This window comes from Notolepis coatsorum, assembly GCF_963971535.1.
Source record: "Notolepis coatsorum genome assembly, chromosome: 6".
Taxonomy (NCBI): Eukaryota; Metazoa; Chordata; class Actinopteri; order Aulopiformes; family Paralepididae; genus Notolepis; species Notolepis coatsorum.
The window spans coordinates 149,954,459-149,974,530 of NC_140170.1; the positions used below are offsets into that span (position 1 = coordinate 149,954,459).

Here is a 20,072-nt window from a genome sequence, read left to right on the forward strand (position 1 = left end):
ACTCGTTTTCCAGTCAACATTGTCGAAGCGGATTGTTTTTTTATCGGTTCATTTTCGTTTTATAGCATTTTGAAAAGCCCTAGTTTTCAAGGAAAATATAAAGATTCCATGATAAAAGACGTTTACTGGAATATTCTAGAATACACAAAAACGTTGTAATTTTTCGGCCTATTTATGAATTGTTTTCAAATAAATGCTAGATTTTCGATAGTATATGTGTACGTATGCACGCTAGATACGCGAGCTGACAAATCGATTCTCTGATTTCCTCATCAGCGATCGCGCACACATCACATCACACATAGGGCAAACGCTGAGATCTCAGCGAATACAACTCTGATTATCCCAAGACTGGTAAAATAGATTCCTTAACTCAGATCAGATGTTCTCCAAAAAGATCATTCCAATTCCTGATCGCCATTCCAAATATCGATCACACTTATTGATTGAGTATTGGCTACTGTGAATATATATTCCAGGCTGATTCCCATTCCGCGATGACTTCCATGTTGAGCAGACAGCTTGCCAGCTCAAGGAGCCAGCTGGCTCCGCCTCTACATATCGACTGATCCCAGGGCCCCGTTCCCCGTACCTGGCTAACTGAGTTAGCCGGATAATTTTCAGCATAGCTTGACTTAAGCCAGACCTTTCTGTTCCCCGAAGTCGGATTTTCTAAATCACCATGGTAACAGATCAGAAAGTTTGAACCTGGTCCGGAGCAGGGTTAAGTTCAGTTAGCTGGATAACCTGCATGGCCACGCCCTCGCAAAGAAATGCCAGCTCGCTTCCTGAAATATTTCTCACAGTCTAGATCCCATTATACCATTCTGAATTATGTTTTTGTGCTTCGTTTTCCTAGAGGGGGCTTTTGAAATGTATAATAATAGAACTAAATGCTGATAATAAATCATATTCAGCCTATAGATTTACTTTGTCCTAAATAAAATAATGCACGTCATATACGGCGCTCGGAGTCGCGATACACACTGCATGTGGTTATTTTAATAACGTCTGATGAGATGCGCTGTTTGACGGATTTGAGCAATTGAATGAGCCGTTGACGTCACATTAATGCATTTGAGAATAAAGAGATAAAACTTCATTCAAAAGAAAAATATTCTAAACACGGGTCTCTTGTCCATTGATGGATACACAATGAATATATCCCATCTGGCACAGTGGTGCAACGGCTAGTGCTCACTCCTGTCAAGCGGACGACCTGAGTTCGAAACCCCGCGTTTCCAATATAATATTTTTGGAATATAATATTAATGACTATACGCAAAAGTAGCCTAGTTTTAAGTTAAAATATTATAAATCTACATGCATTGAGGATGTCATTCTTTATATAGCTCTCAACGTGCACCAAATTGAAGTATTTACATTGCAAAAAGAAATAAAAAATAGAAGAAGGGGGATTCGAACGCGGGTCGTCCGCGTGAGAGGCATAAGGACCATCCATCACACCACGGTGCCAGACAAATAAAACATCCACCATACATCCATCAATGGATAAGAGAGCCGTATCGTTATTCTGAAAGAGTTGAACTAATTATTTTCGCTAGCAAGATCTCATTTGATTATCCATTCCATAAACCTACTGCCAGCAGGCACGTTTAAAGAAATATAATCTGATTGATTGGGGTAATGAGGGACTTAAAATTAGCCTATAGATTATGCATTTAACTTGTCGGCGAGGCTATTGAGCCGTACTGCATTGTACCCATTCTGCAATCTGTTAATAAAGTTTTAAATCAATCAATCAATCAATGCCGTTAGAAAATCAGGATTTCTGCGATCGACACCTGCTGTCTTTTCAGCTGAGGCGGGCGCGCGCAATTATCCTGAGTCTCAAGTCTGGTTCGAATGAACGAGACTGAATCAGCGTTCGAGGAACAGGAACATCCCGGATTCAAACATCGGGTTAATTGAATCTGGATAATGGGACTCTTGATCGACTTAGTTGAACCAGGTACGGGGAATAGGGCCCAGGTCAGTCTAAGCGACTGACCTGCAGTTACACAGGCATAGACGATAGGGGGCGCTTTTTTCCATTATGAGCTGCTGGAGGAGCTGCTGTACCAACGGGAGACTCGGTTGATGAAATATGAAATCAGATCGAAAAAAGAAAAAAAAAACGCTAATAAACGTTGTGGGCATTCAGGCATTGGGCTGATAAAACGAGGTATGACGTCATGAGCACTGAAAGTGTTAATGGGAAATCCACCCTTCAAAATAATACATGTTGTGCTATTCCAATGATCTGTCACAGTTAAGTCAATAGCTTTAAACTAGGGCTGTCAATCGCTGAATGTTTGTAAACGCGGTAACAGCATGCTTTGCTTGCGTTAAAGGTGCTATAGAAAACATTCAGCCACTAGATGTTGCATGTAATTTATCCAATCAGGTGCATTCCACATGGGGAAATGGGAAGTAGGGAGGGGATACATGCCACATGTAAACAACAACATACATTTTGCACATTCTTTTTAATAAAAAAATCATTAATAAATATTTTTTGGGGGGAAAGCAATACTTTTATTCCATACCATTTTTTTATGATTACTCTACATACAAATCGTATCTATAGCACGTTAACGCATACAGATAAGAATACATTGCAAAATGTGTCTGTGGGGTCTACGGTCATAAGAAATGCATGGGAAATGATTAAAGAAAGTAATCATAAACTTATTATCGGTATCAACAGGAGTCTTCAATAGCGTTGAGTGGTGATCCATTTTGTGAATAATTTGTTCTCTGATGTAACACTATCTTTATTGGCAGACGGCTCCTTTGGAATGTCTCTGATAACATCACTCCGCTGGGAAAGACCATTCATCACTGCATCGTTTATACAACTTGGTTTAATCCAAAAGTCCATTCAGAAACGTTGAATTATGAAACAACACATTCAGGGAATGTCTGGTTGTGTATTATTCTCCCGGTATATTGTACATGTACAGAATAACTGTACATTGGAGGGGGTTGGGTTTAGACATTTACAGGGGCCAGTTTCGAATTGCAGTCTCCCGTCGGTGCTCTTTGAGAGCGGTTTTGAAGGTGGGTAGTGATTCACATTCCTTTACAGCTGTGGGTAGGGCGTTCCACATTGATACACATTGACATAATTGCGAAACGTGTTTAGTCCCTTGTTTGAGCCGAATCTTTCACATGATTTGTTGAGCTTCCTCTGGTGTTGTGGTCGTGGTATTCACTGACCTTTGGGAAGTATTTTGACATGTACATGGGTACCTTAGTGGTATAGTGTATCTTGTAGACCAGGCCCATTGCAAGTTGCTGTACTCTGTCATCTACTCTAAGCCATCCTAGGTTGTCAAAGTGGGCAGGGGTGAGGTGGGTTCTAGGAGTAAGGTCAAGCAGTAGTCTGACCAGTTTGTTTTGTGATGTTTGTAATTTTGTTTTTAGCGCCTTTGAGGTGCTTTGGTACCATGAGGTGCAAGCATAGTCGTAGTACCCTTGAATGAGTGCTCCTGCCAGAGTCTTCAGCGTATTCTTGTTTACCAGAGAGGAGATCCGGTACAGGAATCTAGTTTGTTGGTTGACTTTTTTTATTACATTGGATACCATTTTGTCACAGGAAAGATTTGCCTCTAGGATGGAACCCAGGTATGTAATTTCATCTTTCCTTGTGACAATATTGTCGGTCTTGCTGAGTTTGTTATTTGAAACAAAGATAATGGACTCTGTTTGACCCAGGTGTAATGATAGTTTGTTATCAGCGAGCCAGGTGCAGATTCTGCCTAGTTCCGAGCTGAGGGTTTTTTCAACCTGTAACCTGTTCTTGTCAGAGACCAGCAGGGCTGAGTCGTCCGCGAACAGGAACAAGTTGCAGTCACAAGCTGACGACATGTCATTTGCATAAATTAGGAACAGTAGCGGTCCTAGTATGCTTCCTTGTGGAACACCACAGCTCACTGGGAGGGTGGGGGGGGATAGGGTACCGTTTACCTCCACCATCTGTTCTCTCCCCTCCAGGTAGGATTACATCCAGCCAGCTCACTGATAAACTATCAAAACCAATTGCTTTCTTTTAGCTTGTCAATCAGAATGGAGTGATTGACAGTGTCGAAGGCCTTTTGTAGGTCCAGCATGACCATGCTGCAGTATTTGCCCGCGTCCACCTCTTGTTTGATGTGGTCGTTCTAATAGAGAAGGCATGTGTCAGTGGAGTGGGATGTTCTGAAGCCAGATTGGAATTCGTAGATTTGATTTTTTTCCGCAAGGTATTTTTCGACCTGTTTGTATACAAAAATGTCCATGACTTTCGAGATGGAGGTAAGAATAGAAACAGGCCGGTAGTTGCCTGGGTCTAATTTGCTGCCCTTTTTGTGCAGGGGGGTTACTCTCACAATTTTGAAGTCTTTGGGTACGTGTCCCTGTTTTATGGAGAGGTTTATTATGTGTGTGATGACTGGGGTGATGGCGGCTGCTGAGAATTTGGAGGGGATATTGTCATGGCAAGTGGCCTTGTTAGGTTGGAGGGCGCTCAGTTTTTTTGAGTACCTCAGCTGATGTTACCATTTCTAGTTTGAAATCGTCTTTGCGGACCCCTAGGTTATTGTATTGCTATGATGTGTTCTACCCCAAAATGCCCTGAGTGGGAGGGTAGTTTATTTACCAGTGTTGTGGCTATGTTTGTGAAGAAAATGTTTAAGTAATTGGCCACATCCAGTTTGTCTGTGATGAGCGTGTTGTCCGTCTTTATGTTTATGTTTGAAAATCTGGTTTAAAGTTTTTTGCTGCAGCCTAGTTGATTATTGAGTAATTTCCAAAGTTCACCGGGTTTATTTTTGTTTTCCTCAGTTGCAGTTTTGATCATCGAGTTTACGTCATTTCTTAGTCTGTTTCTTTGTAGTTGAGTTGTGCAAACTCATTATGGTTTTAAATTAATAAAATAATTGACATGTTAATATATATCCCTACTTTAACCATTATAGCAGAGCCTAAATACTTGAATTTGTGATTCAGTGAAGTGCCTCAATGTCTACATTGTAAGCAGGGAGATAAGGGAAAAGGCAGTGGAACCTATACACGTTGTACATTCTGTCAATGTCATTGTACATTATATATTATATACTATATTATATTATATATATACTATATTTACCTTTTTAGCATTAATCTTTAAGTCTATATTTTGTGATTCTGTGTGAAGGGGGGACTAGCAAGATTTTAATTATATGGTTTACTGTGCATATGACAAATACATATCTCTTGAATCTTGGATTGTGATAACATCTTGTGAATGAAATAATTGTGAAACTTTCCTCATGCCTGCTGGTGGGGACTCCCACCAGACCCCACCTTGAGAAATACTGTGTCTGGTTGTCTGTGGAAGATGAGTTGGCTGACTGACCATACTTCACTTGTTGCCATTGTTTATGTCAGCCTCACTTTGGGCCTTGAGTATCCTGAGTAAAAACCCTCACACCCCCCGGTTTAGCCAGAGGCTAAGCTGAGGGCTGTTTACCGTCTCCAAACACCAAGACTTACTGCAGAAGGCTCCGCTCAGAGCCACTGCCATCATACCTGCCTGTCTGACTTCAGCTACATATTCTTTATTTAATTTTTTGACATATATTTAGTTTGGATATGTATGAGATGTTTTTCATGGTAGCGATGCTGGGTTGTTTTTCTTTGTCTTATCATTTCATTTGTTTACACGTATTTGTTCATCACCATCTAAAAGTGATTTCTTGTAGTTGTTGAGGTGGGAAAAAACGATCAGAAGATTTGTCAGCCTTCACCAGTTCAGCTCACACCAATGACCACACAGTCACAGGATACAAGGATGCTCTTGGAGCCATGCACGCTCCTGGGCAGGTGCACTCGGTCGGGACAGTATGGGGGAAAGGAAGAGGGACAAAATACAATAAAATATAATAATAAAATAGAATAGATAATAAAATAGACATGATAAAAAGTAATAAAAATTAAATACAATACAATGCTAAGCTAAGAAGCATTGTAACACACTATATACAATAATATACAATATACAATTGTGTTTTTTATAGTGACCTTTTTTGTAGTGTGTTTGTGTGTGAGAGTGTGCAAGTGAGGATGTGTGGTGTGTGTGTAGAGATCAGTGTTCAGTGTTCTGATGGCCTGGGGGAAGAAGTTGAGTTGGAGTCTCTCTGTTCTTGCTGCATGGATGCGGAGGCGCTTGCCTGACCGCAGCAGCTTGAACAGGCTATTGTTGGGGTGGTGAGGCTCCTTCATTATTCTGCAGGCTGTGGATTTGCACCTCCTGTTGTATAAGTCCTGCAGGGGTAGTAGTGCAATACCCGTAGCGCACTAGTCTCTGTAGAGCCTTCCTGTCCTGGGCAGTGCAGTTGCCAAACCAGGTGATGTTCCCAGTCAGGATGCTCTCCACAGCCCCAGAGTAGAAGGACTGGAGTATCTTCTCTGATACTCTGAATTTCACCTCCGACCTGAGTTCACCTCCGACCTGGTGGAGGAGACTCTGAAAGTGTGTCGGATCTCTACAATCTTTTTTTGGACTGCAACTCAGAGCGTGTCTTCGACATCGTACCTGGAGCCTCGAGGCCACTTTTGTTCATAGGATTGCCTATACAACTTCAATTTCTTTTCTTTTTTTTCAGATCTGGGAAACTTCAAGACGCACAGGAGAAGCTCAGTGTCGGTCCGTGAGGGACAGGGGGTGGTCCTGCTGTGTGGCCCTCCGTCGCATTCCGGAGGTAAGGCAGCAAACACTCTTTGGGAGAAAGAAAACACCACACTCAACCTTTTAAGTAACTACAAAATGTAAACTCAGGGAAGTGTCTAGATGACACTCATTTACAAAACCCTCCTTGGTCTGACCCCTCCTTATTTGATACACTTCATCTACTCCCTATAACACCAGAGCTGCTCACCATATCTCACTAGATGTCCCCAGTGTTTACACTGAACAATCCTCCCTCCAATGTGCTGCTCCCAGCAGTTGGAACGAGATGCAAAATACTTAGAAAATGGACAAATGTATCCCCCTCACTACTTTTAACTCATTGACTGCCAGCTATTAGATGGGGCCTGTCGTAGCAATGCCACGCTTTAAAAGATAGGAGTGCGTCACCTTGTTTGTAGAGCTATAACTATATTCTATATTATAGCTATGGATACAATACTATGGCCCATTTGACATCACCTATATATCGTTCAACATGTGAAAAATAATAAATGTTTTCATCCATACGTTCCCGTGTCATACCGTGGTGAATATAAGTATAGTTATAGCGTGGTATGGGGTAATTCCCGAAAGGCTGAGTAATAGCCATGTACGTCAATTCTACTATAAATGTTGCCGTTTCTTGCCTGTACACGCTACTATTCCCAAATCAAATCTATATCATAGGTATTATGTTTCTTTTGTATGTATTTTTGATGCCTTGATCGTCACCAACGGCATACGTTGTGGAGTAACGTTACACACACATGTTGAGATCGAGATGAAAACATGGTTGGATCAACGCAGGATTGATATCATATAGCCCTTACCTTCACTAGGATGGACCCCAAAAAGAATATTCCAATTATCTGATTGCGAGTCCCAGTATTGGTGTTGAACGTGTCGCCAACATAATCCACCACACATCATGCATCGGGATCATTTGACGCTTCTCAATCAGATCGTTATAACCGTTCCATTCGCCCGACAAAGAAAAGTGTGCCCGGTGACATTTGACCGTTGCACAGGCTAAGATACAAGGTTTCAAAGGGTGCTCGATACGCCGTCTAGCTGGATGCGGCCGGTATTGCACTTTGGCGATCTCATACTCATTCCCTATGGTAACACCGAGGTCCCTGGATGAATAATGAATACAATTATCGAAAAAAATAAAAAGGAAAAACTATCAAATAACGTATATATACGTGGTTGGCGTTCAAAGGATGGCGCCCAATAACATACACTGTAAGAAAAGAAAAAGCTGCAAGAAAACGGTAAATGTCTGGCATCAATGGTTTCCAAATACTTACTGTCAAATTACAGTAAAATCTGTAATTGTAAAAAAGTAATCTGTAAAATAATACAGTGAATTTCCTGTGAAAAAACATTTATTTTTTACAGTGTATATACACGTTGTAAGATGAAGTATCCTGGAAACACGGTTGTTTATGCTGCACCTGTCCATTGCCACAGCCCTAATCCTGCACCAGCCACTGCGGGAGGTTATCCCAAGGGACCCCCTTGCAGCATCCGTTTGCACGTGTGACCTCAGTGGGACCATTCTCTGTTGGCCACGGAGGGTTAAACCCACCTAAACCTTGTTAAACTGATATAAATCTCTACGGTTGAAATTCATGGTCGAGATTGTAGTATGTAGTTATCAGATTGCTACAAGTCACATGAGAATAATGTTTTGATGAAATAAAACCAAATAATGCTGAAAAACACATTTATATCTCAAATGGCATTTTGGTGATTATTGGTGTAACTGTCGAGTGTAGTTCACAGAAGCTTCTACTACTACCACTACATCACAGGCCATGGGACCGAAGCTACAAAGGGTAGGGGTTTAAATCTTTACCTAGGAAATGGGACACTAGGAAATGGGACATAATGTAAAGGATTTACATATTTCGAGTCAGCATCTGAAAACACTCCGTTTAGGTGATCCCTTCCCCTAGACCCACAATAGAATTGGGATACCCTACACTACGCAGCCACATGCAAAACGGAGGGGTAGGGCCGAGTGGTGGGGCCAAGGAGGGGTATTGGGATAGGACCTTACTGTATGATTCTCTCTCACAGCCCTTGGCTGGAACCCTAGCGGCTTAACAACAATTGGACTGTTTACTGGATTTCTACAAACAGCACACAGACCCCCTGCAAACACGCTGCTTACTGGGCTGTGATTAAGTAACAGACACTTGATGCACTTTTTGCTGCTAGTCTTTTCAGGCAGTTTTTGAAATGCATTATCCGCTCCATGTGCTCTCTCTTGCATCTTTCCATAATGTCCATAATGTCAGTTTTAGTCCTGCGTTCTTCAAGCGAGATGGGCCTACACCTCAACTAGAGAGGCTCTCAGACGCTCGCCTCACAACATTGTGGGATGTATTCTACCATGACTACTTACCCCACCTGCCCCCTGTTTGTTTTATAGGATCCATAATCAGGGCTGAGCGATGTGATATTTCTTTGATTATTCCCATGGTTAGATATTCACGGTTACTGTCTCTAATTTAATTTCAATCCCCCTGCAGGCTTCTGTTGCTACTCCTGATCCTGTCCCAAACAACGACACACTTGACCCACTTGCCTTTACGAATAGTAAATGGATTAGGGATACACCTAATTCACTTGAATGTTAGAAGTTTACTCCGGAAACTGGATAATATTAATGTTTTCGTTCTTCAGACCGATCCCGATGTCCTGGTCTAATATTTGCTTAAGAAAAGTGTCAATGACTCGGATGTAGCTTTAATGGGCTACAACTAGTATAGAGTGGACATAGTTGGGAGGGGAGATGGGGTGGTTATTTATGTAAGATCGGTTTTCTCTTCTTTTTTTTATCCACTTTTTCTCCCATTTTTCAATTTTTCTCCCATCCCAATTTCGTATCATCCGATTCAACCCTCCCCTGTCTCGAACGCTGTTTCTTGCCTCCCACAAGCCGGCTGCAATGTGGACTAAGTCATACATAGCACGAGTCCCCTCCGATACTCGAGGTAAGAGCAGTCGCATCTTTTCACCTGCGCGACGTGATCTTTCAGCGTCAGGGGTCTGCGCTTTGGAGGGGCGCGGCCCCCATCGCTTCCTGATTCTACTGCGCAGGCGCACCAACCGACCTGTAGGAGTCGCTGTCCACAACGCCCCATCCCCACCCATCAGTTTCCCACCCCCTAATACTGCCAATGTGTATTAGTACGGACGACCAGCTAAACTGAAAGCAATGTGGAGCGCTGGGCTTGAACAGGCGAACCCAGCGTCTTCAGTATTCGTGGTGAGCGCCTTGCCCACTGCACCACATAGCCGCCCTAAGATCGGTTTTCTCTGTGACTGTTCTAGATACTGTCACCAGGCCACGATGTTTTGAACTTCTTGCTCTCAGTTGGGGAGTACCTCTGTGGTTGTAGTAGACTGCCTCTGTGGTTGTAGTAGACTGCCTCTGTGGTTGTAGTAGACTGCCTCTGTGGTTGTAGTAGGGGTCTATAGACCCCCATCTGCTGATCTAGTACCATTAACACAATAGAGGAACGAATTTCCCGGAATTCCGATGCTGCTCTGATCGTGGGTGACTTTAACCTGAACTGGTTAAATGATACCTCTGAATATCTCAGGGAGGTTTGTGGTGGCCTAAATGTAACTCAGCTGCTAACAGAACCCACTATACATCATTTGAAAGATTGTTCAAGGTCTACTCTAATTGATCTTGTGTTTTCCAATTATTTTGCATACGTCTGCGATTTCAGATATTTTTTCCACAGAAAGCTTTATTTCATTTGTTGATGAATGTGCACTGTGCACTCAGAATAAAAGACAGAGTAACACCATGATCTGTCTTTGTTTAAAGAAAGGAATAGCACATGGTCTTGCGTAGGGATGGGCGTAGCTATGAGACAAATCGATCTTAAATTATTAATAATATTTATGAAAAAAAAATTACTATTACTTTACGAGTAATACACGATCACTCGAGTATAGCATGCGATCAATCGATCTGGATTTCTCTTAAAAATGCCCATCCCTAGTCTCGTGCCAGATGCTCTGGAGATCCTCTGGTTATCATTTAGACAACTTAGGGATAAATACTGCAGCTGTGAGAAATTATTATTTAGTTCAAGTTTCAAGTTTCTTTAATAGTTGTCAGAAGTACAGAAGTACAGAATACTTTTATACAAAATGCTTCTTACTGTTACGCTCCAGAGACTGTGCTAGACAAGATAAGTATGAAATAACATAGTATAGCATGTAAATTAGAAGTAAAAAATGAGGTCACAGTGTACAATGTTCGATGCAGAATAGACATAATTGAGTTACCATATAATATACAATATTCTATGCAGTGTACTAATATACAATACTATATAGTGCAAAGCAGAAATGGGATGAGGTACAATTTAGGTAAAATGTACAGTAAGGTGTACGAGTTGTAGTGCAAATCCTTTATCAATAAATATAAAGTGTGTTTAGGTGATCTAAAGTGTGGAGAGTGGGTGCTGCAGTGTGTTTGTTTGTTTAAAGTGAGTGTGTGCGTGTGGATGTGTGTGCTGTGTGCATTTGATGGTTGTTGTGTAGTGTTTATTGTTCGTTGAGCAGCCTGATGGCCTGGGGATAGAAGCTTCTTCTGAGTCTTTCTGTGCTCGCCTTGAGACTCCGGTATCGCTTGCCTGACCGCAGCAGTTCAAAGAGGCAGTTGTTCGGGTGGCTGGAGTCCTTGATGATTCTCTTAGCCTTACCCCTGCACCTTAGACCTTATTACTAACTCCTACTCAAACCCGGCTAAATATTCAGGAATATTCAGGGCCCCTTCTTATTGATGATACGTGTGTGTGTGCTGTTGACCATGCTTCCGCTCTCATCCCGTCTTTCCTAATGATGTACTTTAAGTTTTGCAAGCCACTGATACCTGGATATATTTAATATTTCCATCTCAAAGGGGAGATTCCTTTGTTTGGAAATCGGCCCATATGATTCCTTTACATAAAGGAGGTAATAGGGATGATTTAAATGATTACTGCCCAATTTCCAAACTACCCTGCTTAGCAAAGGTCCTGGGATCTTTGGTCAACACTCAACTCATCTTGTCTTTTCTTTCAGGTCACTCGGTTCTTAGTGTGCACCGGTCTGGATTTAGAGCTAATCGCAGCACCTTTTCAGCGATTTAGTTACAAATTATATCATATCTGCATTAGACAGGAAGAAACACTGTGCTGCCCTTCTTGTAGATCTGTCTAAAGCATTCGATACAGTTGATCACCCCTTACGAAGATGGTCTAGTATTGGCTTGGATAAAAAGCCTTTGTTTCAGAATTATTTATTTGAGACAGAGGCGTCAGTATGTGAAGATGGCATATATCCACTGTGGTTCTAGCATTGAGAGAGTCACAGAGTATAAATATCTTGCCATCTGGCTCGATGAGAAATTTACATTTAAACACCATAAACCTTGTCAGCAAGCTGCAATAGAAAATTGGCTTCTTGTACAGAAACAGAACCAGCTTTACTATGATTAAAAACCTAATCCAATCAAATCAAGGTTTATTTGTCACATACCTGTACTCTGTCGTACAAGTACAATGTGCAGTGAAATGCGTGTTGCATTTAGATTAGTAGGAAGAGGAACGTTGAAGCAGTTTTCTTACCAGTTTTGGACTATGGTGATGACTCTTAACACATTGACCGCCAGCAGCAGGGGGCGCTGATCCCCCTTCATCGCCAGGTCTTTATTCAATGGATATAGTTTTAGACTGCAACATTTGCGAGTGCTTAAAATATATCTTATATTATATCTATGGGTCTAATAACGCCGTCGACTGTCAGTGAATTGCTTCCAGTCAACATGCCCAAAACATTTCTGTTTTATACCGTTTTGAATAGAGTATGGTTTGGGTGCTTTTGAGTAATTCCAGGAAAAATATGAGAAAAAGGCATTTTACTGTAATCCAGTCATCACGTTGTAATTTTTCGGCTGATTATCTAATCATCCTGAAATCAACGCTAGATTATCATTATTATATCTCGTCGTGCATACATGAAATGGTCATCGTAGCGGGACGCTCGCCTCTCTAACTTGCTCAATAGCTGTTCCGTCTAAAGATATACTTAGCTTCACGTCTTTTCTTATAGCATGCTTGGATCCCAGTATTAGGCTCTTGATTTTTTAGATGTTTAACTTCAGCCTGTTTTCAGACACCCAAGTGGACACTAAGTTCAATTATCTCTGAAGGACTTCATTAAGCTCTTCTGTCTTGTCTGATGATGCATACATTGTAGTATCATCGGTGTACATAACCATACATGTATTTTCTAATACCCATGGCAAATCATTTGTAAAAATGGCGTAGAAGAGGGGCCCCAGGCAGCTTCCCTGTGGAATTCCACACTGTAGGGATTTAAAGTTGGACAGGGTACCATTAAACACAACACATTGCTGTCTGTTACATACATAGCTTTTTATCCAGTTAACATCTGCAGTTCTGAATCCATATGCAGTTAGTTTGATGAGCAGCAACTCGTGATCTATGAGGTCAAAAGCTGCACTGAAATCCAGTAGTACAGTACCCACCATTTGCTCCCTGTCAATTTGTTGTAGCCAGTCATCTGTTAATTGTGTTAAAGCTGTACATGTAGAATAACCCTCCTTATATGCATGTTGGAATTGAGAATTGATACTGTTTTCTGAGAGGTAATGCTGAATCTGTTTAAAAACAACACCTTCCATGATTTTGCTTAAAACTGGCAAGATACTAATAGGTAGACTATTTGCTCCATTAAAAGGCTGTTTAGCATTTTTTGGAAGTGGAGTGACCTTAGCTATCTTCCACATTTGAGGAAAAACACCCTCACTTACAGTAGACATAGATTAAAAATATGACACAGTGGCTTTGCTACAATTCTGGCTGCCAGCTGGAGCAGTTTACCATCTAAGTTATCATGAGTCATGACCACAAGGTTTATCACACTGTATGGACAAGAGAAGCTTTTCCATTTGCTCTAGATTTATATCCATAAAATCATATTCAAATTTTATTGTATGCATAATATGCTGTTTAATTATTGATTCAGACAGCTTACCATCCACTGGCAACATTTGATTCCTTATCATCTCCACCTTATCAATAAAATAATCATTAAAATGATTGGCTATATCTCGAGGTTTGGTAATAAATCCACCAGCTGCTTCTATAAACGAGGGCATCGTATTTGTTTTATTTTTTCCCATGACCTCACTTAAGGTTCTCCATAACTTTTTGCTATCACCTTTAATTTCTTCAAACTTGGATTTATAGTATTGTTTTTTTTTTCTGTGTATTCATTTTGGTGACTTTGTTTCTCAGAAAACGGTAGGCCTGCCAATCATCCGAGCTACCGGATGCAATAGCATCCATTTTCAATTGATCCCTCTCTTTCATACAGCTTCTCAACTCCAAATCAAGCCAATAGGCTTTAGTTGTTTTGACCGTTAATTTCATCATAGGGGCACAGATGGATGAGAACAGTTTAATAAATAATTGTAAGGCATTCTCTGTACTCGTTAGTTCAGTCACATTATCCCATTGTATCTCATTCAAGTCTTCAACAAACACATTTTCATTGAAATTATTGTACATTCTCTTGTATATAACTTTAGGCCCAGCTTTTGGCACTTTAGTTTTCCTTGCTACTGCAATGATGTTATGATCACTAAAGCCTACTGGCACAGATACTATTTCTTAACACATCTCCACAGAGTTTGTGAAAATGTGATCAATGCAAGTTGAAGATCTTCCTGTACACATGATGTTAACTCTGGTTGGTGCATTCACAATCTGTGATAGATTGCACACATTGGCCACCTCACTTAATTTCTTTTTTAATGTACATGTTTTGGAGAACCAGTCAATATTAAGGTCTCCAACTAAATATATTTCTCTGTCAATATCAGTGACTATTTGTAGCATCTTGCATATATCTTCAAGGTACTGTATGTTTGAGCCCGGTGGTCTGTAGCAGCAGCCTATTAGAATTGGTTTAAGGTGAGGTAGATTAACCTGTAGCCATAGCATTTCCACACCAAGTGCACTTAGATCTATTCGTACTTTGACAGGTATATGTTCTTGAATATAAAAAGCAACACCTCCTCCATGCTTATTTCTATCAAGCCTGTATAAATTATACCCCTGTATTGCAACCTGATTGTCATCTATTGATGTGTCTAGACTCTAGATGTGTCTCAGATAGGGCTGTAACATAAAGCATTTTCAAATAGGACAGCACTCAGTTCTTGTACCTTGTTTTTTTAGACTACAAATATTTAGATGGCCAATTATTAGTCCCTTCTTCGGTAGTTGTAAAGTCATTATGGCACGTTCTCAATAAACGTCAAAAAATCAACAGAAAAAAAACCAATTGATTGATTGTTTGAAAAGTTTATTAACAGATTGCATAATGGGTACAGTACAGTACAGCTCAATACATACAATTGTTAAGGGGATGCAAACCAGAGAAAGACTTTCGTCTTGTTTACATCAGGGTCCCCCATTTTCAATTCATCATACACAAAGCAAGACCTTTGCCTACAAGAAAAATAAATCTCATTACTCAAATCACACACTTGGTCCAACATGTCACATATTTGTTCTAGATACACATTATTTGCACTAGGTGGTCTATAACAGCAACCGATCAACATAGCCTTCAAATGAGGCAAGTGTACTTGCAGCTAGGGATGTCCCGATCAAATTTTTTTGCTCCCGATCCGATCCCGATCATGTGATTTTGAGTATCTACCGATACCGATGCAGTGAGGACCAAGCCTTGCATCACGTGTCCCCTCCGGTACACGAGGAGGCAGCTGTCGCATCTTTTCACCTGAACAGCGCAATCTCTCAGTGGCAAGGAGTAACGCGTGGGAGGCTCACGCTGCCCCCGATACTTCCTGATTCTGCTGTACAGGCGCACCAACCGACCTGTAGGAGTCGCTGTCCACAACGTCCAATCCCCACCCACTGGCTTTCCCACCCCTAACACTGCCAATCGTGTTAGTATGAACGACCAGCCAACCCAGCATCTCCTGCGTTAGTGGCGAGCGCCTTGCCATTAGTAACCGATTTGATGCATTTTTGTCAGAAACTGGCGAAGCAAGACTGTTGCCTCAATAGTCCCTCGAGGGGCTCGAGGTGGCTCGAGAGCCGGTGGCTCACATTACATTCACCCTGAATGTTGACGTTATCCAGGTGAAAAGTTTACTTCATTCAAGCGAGGCATTGCAACCGGAGTAATCTAAAAACTGAATGATGATATGCAATTTAAAACCAAAACTAAGGCCTCAGTATGAGTTTAAGACGTGAACATGGTCATGGTTGTTGAAAAAAAAAATATATATATATATCTATATAACCCAGATTTAAAAAAAAGAAAAAAAAAACGATCCCGATTTTCTGAAAATCACGTGATCGGCCCCGATCCCGATCACGTGATCGTATCGGGACATAATGTTTCAATTTCATTATTCATTAAATCTTCCCTAATCTTCACTGGAATAAGATTCTGAATATAAAACGCAATCGCTCCCCCAAATGCATTCCTGTCCTTCCTAAAAATGTTGTATCCATCAATTTGCAATGCCCCATCCTCAAATGTAGAATCAAGGTGTGTTTCTGATATAGCTACAGTAAGATATGGAAATTGTCTGATAGTAAAATCTCTGATATCTCAGCTAGCTTGTTTCTTATGCTACAGATATTTATATGTGCCATTTTTAAACCCTTTTTGGGTAGGTTAGTTTTAATTAGCATTGTATACTATATGATATATTCATAATGTATTCAACTGTCCCTCTGCTGCTTTGGGGTGCTACTTCGGGGCCGGATTATCAGTCTGTCATACCTCAGAAAGGCGATCTCTCCTCTCTCACGAGCAGCTCTCATCTTGGGCAACAGTTATTTTCTTTTCAGACGGACAGCGTCTGTGTAGTCTTCGTTTATGTAAATGTTTGTTCCTTTGAGGTTTTTGGCTCTCTGAAGAACCGCTGATCTGTCCTTGTGTTTTGAAAATGTCACCACAATGGGTCTGTGTGTGTGTGTGTGTGTGTGTGTGTGTGTGTGTGTGTGTGTGTGTGTGTGTGTGTGTGTGTGTGTGTGTGTGTGTGTGTGTGTGTGTGTGTGTGTGTGTGTGTGTGTGTGTGTGTGTGTATGTGTATGTGTGTGGATGTGTGTGTGTGTGTGTGTGTGTGTGTGTGTGTGTGTGTGTGTGTGTGTGTGTGTGTGTGTGTGTGTGTGTGTGTGTGTGTGTGGATATGGTGCGTTTGTCTATGTCTGGGTCTTCTAATCATGATGTGCTCTGTCCTTGTGTCCATGACTGTATTGTGCCCTGTATCCCTATCGTATGTTCTATGTGCTTTTGTTTTGTTTTTATTCTAATGTTATTTATCTTGATTTTATTCTGTTTTTATTGCTAACCCTTTTTCACACAGGATTTTAGCCTGTACCTTCTGGCAGGAGGACTGCCAATGGAAATGAGCCTTTTGGCAAAAATTGGGTGCATTTACATTTGTAAAATGTTTTATTAATGTACGCTGTCCCCCTTGATCAAATAAAGTAAACCTAACCTAACCTAACCTAACCTTAAATCAGGTGACATTCCCCTTTAAGGTCTCCTGAGCACGGTCTGAGTTTTATTTTAATGCCCCATCCCTTTGAAACGATCTTCAGCACACCTGCATTTCCCTGAGGGGATCAATAAAGGAATATCTTATCTTATTGTTTTATTGTGGATCCCCATTAGTCTAGGTGAGACTACTCTTCCTGGGGTCCAAACATTTAAAATACAAACACATATTTTTTTTATTAAAATATAAAACCAACAACAACAACAACAACAACAACAACAACAACAACAACAACAACAACACAAGTACTCACAAGAAAACATCACAACAAAAACAAACAAAACAAGTGAATGAAAGCTCACTCCATATTCATAAGTAAAATATGACAACAATTCTCCAACCATAGAATACATATTCCATAATCAGTCCATAAGAACAAAACAGATAAAAATATTTTATATGATTTTTAACTTAAAATATAGCATAACTTGTCTCCAGTCACCTATCACCTTTATATTTCCATACTAATTTCCATAATAAGTCATAATAATCTTATCTTATCTTACATACTGCAAAATCAGTTCTCTGCTGACCTATGAGCAGTTTAAAGCCATGATCGCAAACCTCCATGTTTATTTATCTGTGTTTGCTTGTATTTATTGTTTCTATTATGTTTTTATGTTGCCTCGTTTTATTGTTTTAGCATTTTTCATTATTATTTGTTGCCTATTGTAACCACACCATTAACAATGAGGGCCCGCCCTCAATGTGTCTCCTGAGAGTTAAATATAGGTTGAATGAATGAATGAATGAATTAATGAATGAATGAATTAATGAATGAATGGATGAATGAATGAATGAATGAATGAATGAATGAATGAATGAATGAATGATAGAATGAATGAATGAATGAATGAATGGATGATTTTAGTGAGGCTGTGGGGTGTTTTTGGGTGGCTGGACAGAGACCTGGGTTTATTTGCCAAAATACTTGTTCCTCTTTGTGCCAAGCATGTGAACAAACAATTTTTGGGAGAGGAGGCTTTGGACTTGATGTGGTGAGTTATTGAAGAACATTGGCGTAGATTACGTGCCTCTGGACATGTCTTGAAGACTTCCCACAACTGTTTTTCAATGATCATTTCCATGAGGCCATGTATCGGCCCAACACCAGGCTAAATATCACAGAGTATCACAGTTACACTGCCTTTTTATTCTATTTTTTTTTCTATTCTATTCTTTTTTAACTTCTCCACTGTACTATAATTCTGTGACCTGTATGTCTTCTACTACCTGTACCTCCCCTCCCCCCTCCCCCATGCTGCTATGATACCTGAATTTCCCCAAGGGGATCAATAAAGGAATATCTTATCTTATCTTATCTTATCTTATCTTATCTTATCTTATCTTAGATACCAAGAGCTGAGTACTAGCACAATGCTATCTGTGTCAGTTCAATTAGAAAACTAAATTGGAAGGTTCTTATTTCGTTAGATTAAAACGTATTGTTTTGATATAGTGTTTTGATATAGTGTTTCTCAAAAATAATACATGGGAGGATTTCTCAAATATATGTATTATTATTATTATTATTATTATTATTATTATATATATATAATCTTTAAATTTGTATCAGAACAAAAACAGAGTCTGAAATAACATAAACTAAATCCCATTACAGCCTGACTGATTAGTGTCTGACTAATTTATGTTGGATACAAAGTGTCTACTTTTGCTCGATTGGTGATGTGCCACACACTCTCTGTTTACCTTCTCCAGCTGGCCACAGTGATATTTATGATGTTGAAATAGACCATCTGTGAATATAGGAGGTGAATAAGACCTGTCCTGCCTCCAGCCTAGTTTACATGGAGTATCCATCGCTCTGAAGGCTGGCTGGTGCTTTCAACAAATAATATACAGTATACCATACAATGGCTGGCTGACCCAGGCCTTTCTTCCTTAATATTCTTTTTTTACTCAATACACTGTAGTGTATACTGTACACTGTAGTGTATACTGTGTATATATATATATATATATATATATATCCTGTAAGGATGTAACAAATCATCAGCTTAAAAAGATTTACCGATAGGCTGCTTATGACCGCAAGTGGGCGTTTCTTTATAAAAAAAAAAATAATACATAAGTAGCTTACTGACAAAAATGTAGTTGCATTTTCAAACTTTATTTAACTTTATCTTAAATAGTTCAATTTAAATTTCAATATTCAATAGCCCATTCTCAGATTATATTAACTGCTATTTTACAGCAGGTTGTTGTGGTCGGTTTCCTCCTATTTCCACATGTTCTCACTAATCGTGGCAACAGATGTTTTGCTTTAATAGCTCCCTTCTCTTACCGGAGCCTTTAAATACAACACCTGTTCATATTAGCTTCATCTGTTGACAGCTAACATTACCCAGCAGATATCATTTATGCTGCTGGCCTGCAGTGACGACAAAGTCGTTAATTAAAGAAAGGAATTTCCATGAAGGAACGGGGGAAAACAAGTCGACCAATTTGTAATTTGAATCCTATCGGGGTTTGACCTACCTGGCAAGCTTCACAGCAATCTGGAAATTTAGAGTGAAGTGATATTTTGAAAAATATATGCAAATACATACAAGCTGAGACAGAAGTGTGTATGTGATCGCTCTCTACAGGGCAGAACACGGACAGTTGCTTGTGCAGCTCTTCGGAAACTTCAGTTTATGATTTAATAAACCAATTAGGTCCTGTTGAAGGGGACATTCTTCTGGTCTGGAGTGGACATGAATGGACATA

The 20,072-nt window shown here is 40.2% G+C and overlaps 1 protein-coding gene across 1 annotated transcript in view; it reads left to right on the forward strand.

Moving 5' to 3' along the window:
* The window catches only part of cntn4 (contactin 4), a 369,932-nt gene that overhangs the window by 109,414 nt on the left and 240,446 nt on the right, over positions 1–20,072 (forward strand). Inside the window, exon 4 of the mRNA XM_084315452.1 lies at positions 6,630–6,725. Within this exon, the coding sequence (XP_084171578.1) occupies positions 6,630–6,725 (96 nt within the window). The remainder of the gene's footprint in view (positions 1–6,629; positions 6,726–20,072) is intronic.